Source organism: Anser cygnoides, chromosome 1 (genome assembly GCF_040182565.1).
Source record: "Anser cygnoides isolate HZ-2024a breed goose chromosome 1, Taihu_goose_T2T_genome, whole genome shotgun sequence".
Lineage (NCBI taxonomy): Eukaryota > Metazoa > Chordata > Aves > Anseriformes > Anatidae > Anser > Anser cygnoides.
The window spans coordinates 43,175,638-43,187,956 of NC_089873.1; the positions used below are offsets into that span (position 1 = coordinate 43,175,638).

General features: G+C 40.5%; 1 protein-coding gene across 10 annotated transcripts in view; it reads right to left on the reverse strand.

The window, feature by feature from the left end:
• PPP1R12A (protein phosphatase 1 regulatory subunit 12A) overlaps positions 1 to 12,319 on the reverse strand; it is a 129,900-nt gene that overhangs the window by 54,056 nt on the left and 63,525 nt on the right. For all 10 annotated transcript variants that reach the window (XM_066993436.1, XM_066993431.1, XM_066993433.1 and 7 more), the window contains exon 3: positions 12,034 to 12,152. In XM_066993436.1, the coding sequence (XP_066849537.1) occupies positions 12,034 to 12,152 (119 nt within the window). The remainder of the gene's footprint in view (positions 1 to 12,033; positions 12,153 to 12,319) is intronic.

Sequence of the window (12,319 nt, forward strand, 5' to 3'; positions counted from 1 at the left end):
CAAAAAAAATCTCGTACACTGACAAAAGGCAGGAACACAATATAACATTTACAATTATACATAGCAGTTTCAACAGGTAGAAAAAAAAGCTCAAGACCTAAATAATGCGGCAGAAAAGTGGACTTGAAGAGAAAGATGCATGAGTATTGCTCTATCTATGCTGACTGAACACCAACAACTTTGCAAGGAAATGGGACTCAGGAACTGTGGTTATCAAGAGTGAAAATATAACTGGGCTGACCTCCAAGAGAAAACTCATCAGTAGACCAACCCTCAGCAAAATGACTTTACGCGTATGATCTGTCTTAGACACTGATATGCAGGGTCTTGAGAAATACACATTGTTCTTCTGACTTTTTATTTTCTCTTGGAGCAAAATATAATTTTGACATGACAAAAACAAGTGAAATCTGGAAACAGGTACTGACTTACTGGATACAATCACAAACTTCAACAGTAACCTTCACAGCCTATAAAGCAGAAATTAAACTATTTTTTTTTAACACTGAGATAGGAAATCTCTCCCGCTCTTGGCCTCTGAACTAATTCAACCTTCTTTCATCTGTCCCCAAACTGTTTTTTTCCAGCAGTCATTTTTGCATCACATAACTCTTCTACCTGCCCAACTAATCAAGCACAATATAAAGCAATCACAAATAAGCCTATGGAAACCTAGAACATCTCTGTTCAACCCTACTCTACATAATTAATTAATTTTAATTGATTTTCAAAGCCTTCATAATGAACTGCAATTTCAGGCTCTAATGTCTTCAAAGAAACTGAGCTATTCATCCTTTACAGAGCAAATGAATGCCCAGAGTATGGAAACCAAACAAAATCCAATTTGACTGTTGCCCGTTCAGACATGCAACAGGAATTGAGCTGAAGGATAAAAAGGTCTGCATTAAAGAAATTATGAATATCATATAAGGAAAAGACAGGAATGATATATAAATGATCGTATGTAATGTAATGCATCATTGCATTGTATGCATTGCATGCAATATAATGCATCAGAGGCTGGTGCCAACACAGAAATTTTATTTTTTTTTTTGACCATGGGGCGCTTTACTCGGCACTGATAGCCGCAGACGGGTCCCTATCTCTAAGGGGAAAACGGATTCTAGCCCAGGAGCTGGCAGGGCTCATTGAGAGGGCGACAGGGCTGAAATAAGGCTTGTTGGAGCTGTGCCAGGGGGAACAACGGCAAGGCCAGGGGAGAAGACAATGGCCCAACTGAAGTGCATCTACACTAATGCGCGCAGCATGGGTAACAAACAGGAGGAGCTGGAAGCCATCATGCAGCAGGAAGGCTATGACTTGGTTGCCATCACGGAAATGTGGTGGGACCACTCTCATGACTAGAGTGCTGCAATGTCTGGCTATAGGCTCTTCAGAAGGGACAGGCAGCACAGAAGGGGTGGTGGTGTGGCTCTCTATATTAGAGAGTGTTTTGATGTTGGGGAACTTGAGACTGGGAATGATACGGTTGAGTCCCTATGGGTTAGGATCAGCGGGAAATCCAACAAGGCAAGCATCCTGGTGGGGGTCTGTTATAGACCGCCGAAACAGGATGAGGAGACGGATGAGGAGTTCTACAAGCAGCTGGCAGAAGTTGCAAAATCTTCAGCGCTTGTTCTCGTGGGGGACTTCAACTTCCCAAACATATCCTGGAAGCACAACACAGCCCAGAGAAAGCCGTCTAGGAGGTTTCTGAAGAGCCTGGAAGATAACTTCCTGATGCAGATGGTTAGAGAGCCTACCAGGGGAGGTGCCCCGCTAGACCTTCTGTTCACAAACAGTGACGGACTGTGGGAGATGTGGTGGTCAGGAGCTGTCTTGGGCAGAGCGACCATGAAATGGTTCAGTTCTCTATTCTTGGCGAAGTCAGGAAGGGGACCAGTAAAACCGCTGTCTTGGACTTCCGGAGGGCTGACTTTGAGCTGTTGAGGACACTGGTTGGCAGAGTCCCTTGGGAGGTGGTTCTGAAGGGCAGAGGAGTCCAGGAAGGCTGGGCACTCTTCAAGAAGGAAATCTTAATGGCTCAGGAGCGGTCTGTCCCCACGTGCCCAAAGACGAGCCGGCACAGAAGAAGACCGGCCTGGCTGAACAGAGAGTTGTGGCTCAAGCTTAGGAGAAAAAGAAGGGTTTATAATCTTTGGAAAAGAGGGCGGGCCACTCAAGAGGACTATAAGGATGTTGCGAGGCTGTGCAGGGACAAAATTAGAAAGGCCAAAGCTCATCTGGAGCTCAATCTGGCTACTGCCGTTAAAGATAACAAAAAATGTTTTTACAAATACATCAACGCAAAAAGGAGGACTAAGGAGAATCTCCATCCTTTACTGGATGCAGGGGGAAACCTAGTTACAAAAGATGAGGAAAAGGCTGAGGTGCTTAATGCCTTCTTTGCCTCAGTCTTTAGCGGCAAAACCAGTTGTTCCCTGGATACCCCGTACCCTGAGCTGGTGGAAGGGGATGGGGAGCAGGATATGGCCCTCACTATCCACGAGGAAATGGTTGGCGACCTGCTACAGCACTTGGATGTGCGCAAGTCAATGGGGCCGGATGGGATCCACCCGAGGGTACTGAGAGAACTGGCGGAGGAGCTGGCCAAGCCGCTTTCCATCATTTATCGGCAGTCCTGGCTATCGGGGGAGGTCCCAGTCGACAGGCGGCTAGCAAACGTGACGCCCATCTACAAGAAGGGCCGGAGGGTAGACCCGGGGAACTATAGGCCTGTTAGTTTGACCTCAGTGCCAGGGAAGCTCATGGAGCAGATTATCTTGAGTGTCATCACGTGGCACTTACAGGGCAACCAGGCGATCAGGCCCAGTCAGCATGGGTTTATGAAAGGTAGGTCCTGCTTGACGAACCTGATCTCCTTCTGTGACAAAGTGACACACTTAGTGGATGAGGGAAACGCTGTGGATGTGGTCTACCTTGACTTCAGTAAGGCTTTTGATACCGTTCCCCACAACATTCTCCTCAAGAAACTGGCTGCTCGTGGCTTGGACTGGCATATGCTTTGTTGGGTTAAAAACTGGCTGGATGGCCGGGCCCAAAGAGTTGTGGTGAATGGAGTCAAATCTGGTTGGAGGCTGGTCACTAGTGGCGTCTCCCAGGGCTCAGTACTGGGGCCAGTCCTCTTTAATATCTTTATCGATGATCTGGATGAGGGGATCGAGTGCACCCTCAGTAAGTTTGCAGACGACACCAAGTTAGGTGCGTGTGTCGATCTGCTCGAGGGCAGGAAGGCTCTGCAGGAGGATCTGGATAGGCTGGAGCGATGGGCTGAGGTCAACTGTATGAAGTTCAACAAGGCCAAGTGCCGGGTCCTGCACCTGGGGCACAACAACCCCAAGCAGCACTACAGGCTGGGAGATGAGTGGCTGGAAAGCTGCCTGGCCGAGAAGGACCTGGGAGTACTGGTTGATAGGCAGCTGAATATGAGCCAGCAGTGTGCTCAGGTGGCCAAGAAGGCCAACAGCATCCTGGCTTGTATAAGAAGCAGTGTGGCCAGCAGGTCTAGGGAAATGATTGTCCCCCTGTACTCAGCTCTGGTGAGGCCACACTTTGAGTACTGTGTTCAGTTTTGGGCCCTTCACTACAAGAAGGAAATGGAGGTGCTCGAGTGAGTCCAGAGAAGGGCAACAAAGCTGGTGAGGGGTCTGGAGAACAAGTCTTACGAGGAGCGGCTGAGGGAGCTGGGCTTGTTCAGCCTGGAGAAGAGGAGGCTCAGGGGCAACCTTATCGCTCTCTAGAGGTACCTTAAAGGAGGCTGTAGCGAGGTAGGGGTTGGTCTGTTCTCCCACGTGCCTGGTGACAGGACGAGGGGGAATGGCCTAAAGTTGCACCAAGCAAGGTTTAGGTTGGATATCAGGAAGAACTTCACTGAAAGGGTTGTTAGGCATTGGAATTGGCTGCCCAGGGAAGTGGTTGAGTCACCATCCCTGGAGGTCTTTAAGAGACGTTTAGATGTTGAACTTAGTGATATGGTTTAGTGGAGGACTTGTTAGTGTTAGGTCAGAGGTTGGACTAGGTGATCTTGGAGGTCTCTTCCAACCTAGACGATTCTGTGATTCTGTGATTTCTACTATAGAACAGATATATATGGTAAAACAGACTACAATAAATCAGATTCCTCAAGTTTTACTAATCCACTAACAACTACAAAGCCAGACTTGGAACAACAAACTGGCAAACCAAAGGCAATTACGCTGGCACTGCTGAAATACCCTTAAGGCAGTGGATGGCAGATTGAGGTTTGTATTACGTTACATATGAATTAGATTTTCCTTGATTGTTTTTTATAGCACAAATATAATAAAATATCTCTCACCGAGAAACCCTTTGATTAAATCAGGGTATTACAGCACATCTATTGCCATAACAAAAACTGCCCATTATACAAGTAAAAAACAAACCAACAAACAAAAAAAACACCTTGAAAATGACATACCAAAAATAAAAATTTCAATGACAATGACATCCAAACAGAATGAATGGAAGTATTACATGCTACTGGAAACATAAGGTGCCATTTCTTTGGTTCGGGGTAGCATGACATTGCTAAACTCCCTTTTCACCCATGAAAAATGCCTGTGCTACAAGGAGGTTGAGGTGCCGATTTCTTCCCTTTTGGTATATACATACAAGCAATGGTAAGATCTAAATAGTCATTTCACGGAAAACTAACAAGAGACCACCATACCTGAAAAAGTTGTGGTTTTTTTTTTCATAAATAACTTTCATTTTTCTCTGTTTTTAAATAATATTAAATAATATTACATGCATGCAACTTCAAAACCTGAGGCTTTTCTTTTTATTCAAATTGGCTACAAGCTAATTTGGAATAGACTTATTTTTGTAATCTTCAGTCAATTCAAACCATAACAGATATTCCATAGCAACAAATACGCAAAAAGGAATTTAACTGAAAAAAAAAAAAAAACACCAAAAAACACAAAGTTGGACAAAAGATTCTGTTCAGTAAATAAATCTGGTAAAACTTTATGTCAAGGATGGATTTAAAGATAAAACTTTACTAAGTATCATAAAATAACTGAGGCAGGTAATACATTAAGTGTTTTAAGCAGGCAACTGAATTTCTAGACTCATTCACTTAATCTGCTAAAATAGTCATTTCAGCCTCTGCAATTTAATAAAAAAATAGTAGAAACTACTGAAAACCCATTAATCTGAGTTAAAGGCTGCAAGATAAATGAAGACACGACTTGAAGCACTAAGCAGAGCCTAAGGAGAAGACAAAATATTGAAAGAAAGTGGGGTAAACATCAAAGAAATGTATGTTTCTAGAACTGTCCATCTTAACACAATGCATGACAAATAAATCTGAATGGAGATTAAATTTTACATATCTAAAAATCTTTAGAACTCTGACCAATGTGAAGAATTAAACCCAGAAACTTTGAATCAACGATGTATTTATAATCATGTATTCGCATTCCTCCAGAAGACTTCTACATATCGTATGTATGAACTAGTGCAAACTGTAAATTTTTGGGGCCTTTACATCTCATTTTCTTTCAGAATGACACAGCAGTGCAGACCAGCAGATCTTAGGAAAATAATTCTCTGGATTAAATCATTTACATTTTAGTGTTTCCTGCCAGGCACAATTATGCTAATAAGTAGTTTATATATCACGTTAGGCACACTTATCTCCATCCCCTTCTTGCATGCCAGAGTTCTAAGTGAAAATACTCATGGCACAAGTAACTTTCTGCAGGCGAACAATCCTACATAAATTCCTTTCAACAGAAATCTGCTCACGTGTCTGTTTGTTTTGAAGCACTTTTGAGAAAAAGTTCCTCCAAAAGCCTGATCCTGAACTTCCAATGGCGAATGTTTAAGCATAATTTCTATGTATGCCTAGAGAACTAAAGAATTATGCCAAAATATCAATGCTTTGGCAGAAAAAGTAATAAATGTTAAATATAATACCCTGTGAGTATCACAAATGAATGTATCTGTGAAGCCCAAACGAGACATAAAGGCTGTAGAGGACTAACAGCTGCATCAATATGTTATTTTACAAGACAGTACATTTCTGATCGTGTTTCAACAGATGAAAGTAAGAGAATCTTGCCGATCTAAACAAAACACCTCACGGTACTAACTGGCACAAAAATGGGAATTTCTACGAACTTTGTGTCATAGAAAAAGGGCTGTGCTCTGAGATATGCTAAACGTTGCTCCCATTATTACATACAGCAAAGAGAATATGAACAGCCTTTATTATACCGTATATGGACCTTCCTCCTTGCTTTTGCTTTCACGACTCTGCCCTGAGACACCAGGGTGAAGGATCCCGCAGCCGCACCTTTCCCCCACCACTTTCTGCCTCCGGCCCGTAGATGGCAATGTGCTGCTGCCTCTCGGCTCCAGCCTCGCTTCCAACACCGCTGCATTAACCTCTGGCAGCCCAAGCACCGCTCCGAGCAGTAATAATTTACTGCGAAATGCTCTCATTTCTCCTGATCAAGACGTGTCAGTCAGCAGCTGTGCGGAGGTCTGACACGCCGGGCTGCGCGGGGAGCAGACAGCGGAGCCGAGCGGGACCTGAGGCGCTGAATCAGCCTGAGCGCGGCTCGGCCATATAAAGGCATGTTTCATAGATACCGCCGGGAACAGCGGCCCGCTTTTTACTTCATCGAGTTAATGTTTATATACAAACGTAATAGTTCACATTTCAGCCGCATAAACAAAGCTGAGTTAAGCAATACATTCGAGATAGTCTCATTACATTTACCTATAATTAAGAATGAGGAACACCGGCTTCTCCTTGGAAATGAGAAGCGGCCTGCCTCCCGCCCCAGAGGAAGTGCCGAGCCGTATCCTCACCTCCTGATTCACCTCACATCACCTCTCCCCACCAGCTCACCTCCTGAGAATGTTGCCTACCATCCAAAATAACCACTTGAGCAGTTAAAAACACTTTTTAAAAGACTTCTGATGATAAATAGCCTGCCACCACTAAAAAAATCGCTTCAGACCATAATGCTTAACCCTACTGAAGACTTGAAGGAGAGGCAGCATTTAGAACTGGCCGGCTTTAAATGTGATTAAAGTGGCAGCTAGGACTGAGGCGATGGCCAAGCAAAACAGCTCTCAAGTCTGCCAGCTTTCACCAGTGCACATGAAAAAACTTTACTAGCAAATGACAGATTCCATAGCTATGGTATGCTGATACGCCACAGAGCTGAAATATAAAGGGTCACATCAAGAAACTGGAAACAGTGCTTTTAATGTAAAGGTAAAAAATTCTGTGGATTGCAGTGGCATCTATATACATGGGAATGGCCCATGATAAAGCCATCAGACATATGGAGAAACAACAAAACAGGTGCTAGAAGTTTTTGTATAACACAAAATAGTTAAAACATATGGTGTGCAAAGACTATAGTTGTTCAGCACTACACCTAAATAACTTCCATAAAACAGCTAGTTTTCCTATTAGTGAAGTGTTCTGTTCAGATCTGTGTCAAAAAATCTGTATATATTACTATGGCATGTTTATAATTTACCTTCTCATGAAGTTTAAAATTAAATTGTGTTTTAGGCTTAAAAATAATTAAGCCATTACTTGTTCACTCTAGAAATAATGTAATAAATGTAGCTTTATTTATATACCAAAACCAATATAAGAGAATGTTGCAAAATTAGTCCAAATTAGACAAAATTCAGCAAACAATCTTTATTCTCCTTTGAAGGTTCGGGTAGAAAAACGCTTTCCCTATTATCAGAGTGCTGTGGCTTCATCTATAGGATAACAAGTCCGTTAGTTCAGAATGACTGCAGAGCCCATTACATCAACACAGGCCTGCTGTATGCTCAGCAGAATACAAGGTGGTCTCGTTGCGGGACCTGTGGCCCACATCAGAGGACACAAGAAAAGAGAGAAGAAACCTGAACCAAGGGTCGCGCTTTAGAAGTGTTGCACAAGGAGATGGGAATAACTGAAGAAAGACAATAATAACAGGCAAGTTCTATTCTTTTGTGTCCAATACTCCTACCAAAAGGACTTGTAAAACAGGTAGCTTAATTGGGATAGCTGACCACCTTTCTCTCTAGACAGTTCAGATTTTGTAATCTGAATGCTAGAATAGGATGAGCAAACACTTTGGATCCTTCTCTCTATTAAGCCTGCAATGTCACGTAGAGCTGAATTGTATTCTATTCTACAATTTCTGTCTGTGAATTTAGCGTCTCCAGAAGCTCCCATTTTTAGTGCTGTAGTTAGATATATCCTTAAAAAGTAACTCAATGTTTGTGAAAATTGGTCATAAATACAAACAAACTAATGAAGGCTGAACTGAAAGACTGTGGTTTAAACTTTTCCTATATAGACTCAAGATCTGCAGAAGCAGCAAAAAGGATAATCTAGTATGGTGATTCTCCTCAGATCTCTAACAGAAACAATGTCAAACATCATCACTTCAAAATATCTGAAATCACAATGAATCAGATCAGACTGATCCACAAAATAGCCCTGACTGCTGATGCCAATATGTAGGAAGCCATATTCATCGCATTAACTAAGCAATGCAAAAAAAGAAACAATAATAAATGTAGGAATAAATATACATTAAAAAGTTGCCAAAAACAAGAAAGAGACAGAAAATGCCTACATAATTGTCACGCTGCATGTTATAGCTACACAGGGGTAAGATTTTTGGCACCCAGGTTTGTTCCTTTTCAAAATAAATTGGCTTATTTTCCACTACCAGTAACACTGAAATGGGGTTTAATGTTCCAGAGACCCCACAGGTGATTTGGTTTATCAAAACTGCAGTATTGCTTTATTTTATACAAGGAGCAATGGTAAAGCTGGAAGCATATTTGCATTTAACCACATGTACGTTCAAAGATGAAACTGTCACAATACATCAGTGTTAAATCCACACCAACATAAATGATTAAGTTATTTTAGAAATTTGAACTTCTCTAGCCACAACCTATGTACAATTGGGCACTTTTCAAGTGACCATGATCATGGCTAAACAGTCATTCTGTATGTAATATTACTTTATGTGCAAGTTAAGGATGCCACCAAATGCACATTATTAAAAATTTTATGCTGAGGCTCCTGTGTCTTGTGATTTATTAAGATATACACTCCCATTTCATACTCAGATTCATACTCTTTCTATTCCATCCTCATTCATGATCATTAAATATTTCCTGTGATTTTATCCCTTCAGGTAAAAACCCTTAGTTTTTATATCTTCAGACACAAATTCAGAAGGAGGGATGCTACTTGCCTTCTTCCCTGTTTCCACAAAACTGCAACTTCTAAGTGGTCTTACACTCAAAGAAACTAGGTAGAAGATATATATATATTCTACATATGAAATATGTATATATAAAACAATGAAAAGAATAATTCATATAAAACAAAGCACACATGAAATACCTAGGTTGAAACCTTGCAAAACTAGTTCTAGATAGATTTAACAGCAAAGAATATAGACTTTTCCAAGTTCTGTAACAGGCCTATAAGCAAGCATTAATACCAGTTCCAAGTATACGTGCACATATATGTATATATAAAACGTGTGTGTGTACGTATATGTATATATATATACACACATAACCTACATATATATATACAGACATATATATGTATATATATATACACATAACCTATATATATACACATAACCTACATACATATTTATGTATGTAGGTTAGACTTTAGAGCACCGTTAGCAGCAGGAAGGCAGAAATGCTGTCACAAATGTTCGAAGTGTGGTCACTCTTCAGGACATCATGAAGTCCCCTGTTCTCCAGAGGGCAGTCAAACCACTTTGAAGCAGAGTCCTAGGAAGTTTCTCACCTTACATGGTGCCTCCCTCACCAATATATTTCTTGAATCATCAGAGAGACCAGTCTTCTGAAAAACCTTCAGCCAATCCAGTTAACTGGCATAAACACGTAGCAGGAGTGCTTGAAAAATAGGTTTTCCATAGCAACTGAAATTCAGTATTTTAAAATAGCCTGGATTATCCCTTTGGAAGCTAACAGCTACACTGTGGGAACATCTCCTTTCTTCTCAGGCTTGTAAAAACAGTGCCACAGATATTCTACTGTAAGCTTTAAATATAAAATATGTAAACTACACTGAAATTTTCAATGAATTGTTGCATTTAGTTTAGGTTACCAATGCTGATTTTACAATTGGGCTGTTCAAAATAATTAAACTTGAAAAAAGAATAAAAATTAATGTTGAATCTGCACTGTAAAAAATGTACATAAAAACATAACAATGTATTATCAAGAACATATAAGGGAGACTTTGCAAGAGTTCTTTTTCTCAATAATGCCAGTTTTACAAAGAACTACAGCCAATTAATATAGTATGCCAGTAAAGTCAAACGCATCAAAAACTACACAAAGAATTTAGACTGAGGTACATTCCAGAAGTGACTCTCCATCAAGGATTAACAGTATTCTTAAAAAAAATAAAAATAAAAAAAAATAACAACTGTGCTTTTTTCCAAACTAATTAAAATTGACGAAAAAATATTCATATCTATCTAATCTGGAGTCTTTTATGTGCTAGCTATAAGACCTATCAATTAAAATTAAGTTAGCAGCAATAAATAATTGAATCAAAGCCTCTGTTGAATCTACAGTCTGCTTCTATGTATTAGCACCCATCTCTTATTTCCCTGTATATCATGTCACCACTTTCTTTTCAACATTTCCTTTGGGCATTAAACAGCTTTAAGCATACAAATTAAATCACGGCAAAGCCTGAAGCAATTCTTGTTTACTATTACATTATGTAAATCTGTTTTAGAGATATAAAATCAATGCTACAAAAAAGTAACGTAGGAAGAAGACTTTTAAGAGAGAGTAAGATGGCCAGAAGTAATGGAGATGCAGCTCCCTAGCATGCCCCTCACAAAGGCTCTGTCTTTACAGACTGCCATCTTCCTTCAGAGTATGATGTAAGTCAGACTACACCATCCCTCTTCTTGTACTTAGAGTTTTGGGATAGTAATGCATGCCTATCAGACTCAGGACGATGAGTCAACAACATCTGAATGTTCTCCCATCTGTGGAATGGGAAAACCTGAAACTTTCAAAAACCCTGGAAAAACCACTTGAAGATTGCAAAATGGGAAATAGCAATGTAAGGAGGTAAAAAGGATCAGAGAAAAATGAATCAGAGAAAAATGGATCAATATGTTTTTTTAGAGGCCAGTCCCTCTTGCAAAGATGTCACTGCTAGCATTGCCCCACCCATTTTCTAGGAGTAAAGTGGACATATTTAGGATATATGTTTTAAAATGATACTATCAAAATTTGATACCTTTCCATTAACTGTTACATGAATGCTCACCTGCATGGTGCTCTCAGGAGGGCACACAAATTACCAGATTGAGCTTAAAGTTTCCTGACTGGTTGTCAGGCCTAAAACAGTTTAAGACTCCTTATCCTAAGAAGTAGTTTCAGACATTTGGCATAGCAGAACGGTACTCGGAAGGTCAGAACTAGATGCAAAGCGTGGTTTATGTAACACGGTATAGTTGTTTACTCTTGTTTCAGTTATTCTAAGCTTTCAATGGAAAGGAGTTCCCTTTGGGCTGGATTCACTTCATGCTAACACTGACATCTGAGTCACTGTAAAAGTGCCTACTTCCCTCCCACGGTAATTTACTTCAATACAGATGTCTTGCTTCAGACACAGTTTAAAGCTGGGATATAGAAGACTACATCCCAGATGGACCGTATACCATCCATACTATCTGAACACCAGGTAAATTCTGTTGAGGTGTGTGAATATAGGAATGCAACCAACACCTGGGTTCAGTACTTCCAAGTTCTTTCTTCTCAAAGGGCTGGGATGACTTAAAATGCCTGGAACACAGCTTCAGCACTGTACATTGTATTGACAACCCTCTTTAAAAAATAATTGAATTTAAAGTTGTTAATTTAACACGAGTTTTCAAAAGCATATTTAGTGTTCGATAAACAAAAACAGCCTTTCATATTCAAAATTACCTTGTCTATTTACTTCATTCTGAAGCAGCTCTTCCATTGCTTCTTCTTCAGCAATATCTAATGGAGTGTCTCCTTCACTATTTACAGCTCCTACATGTGCTCCTTGGCTAATTAAATACCTGCCAATAGAAAAGGAAAAACAAACTTTTTGGTAAACAAAAAGAGAAGGGGAACTTCAACATAATAAAGCTGATGCAAAAAATAGCAGCCACTAGGATATCACATGCAATGGATATATATATGTACACATACAATTAATAGAAGCGACCATATTTCGTATAAGCAA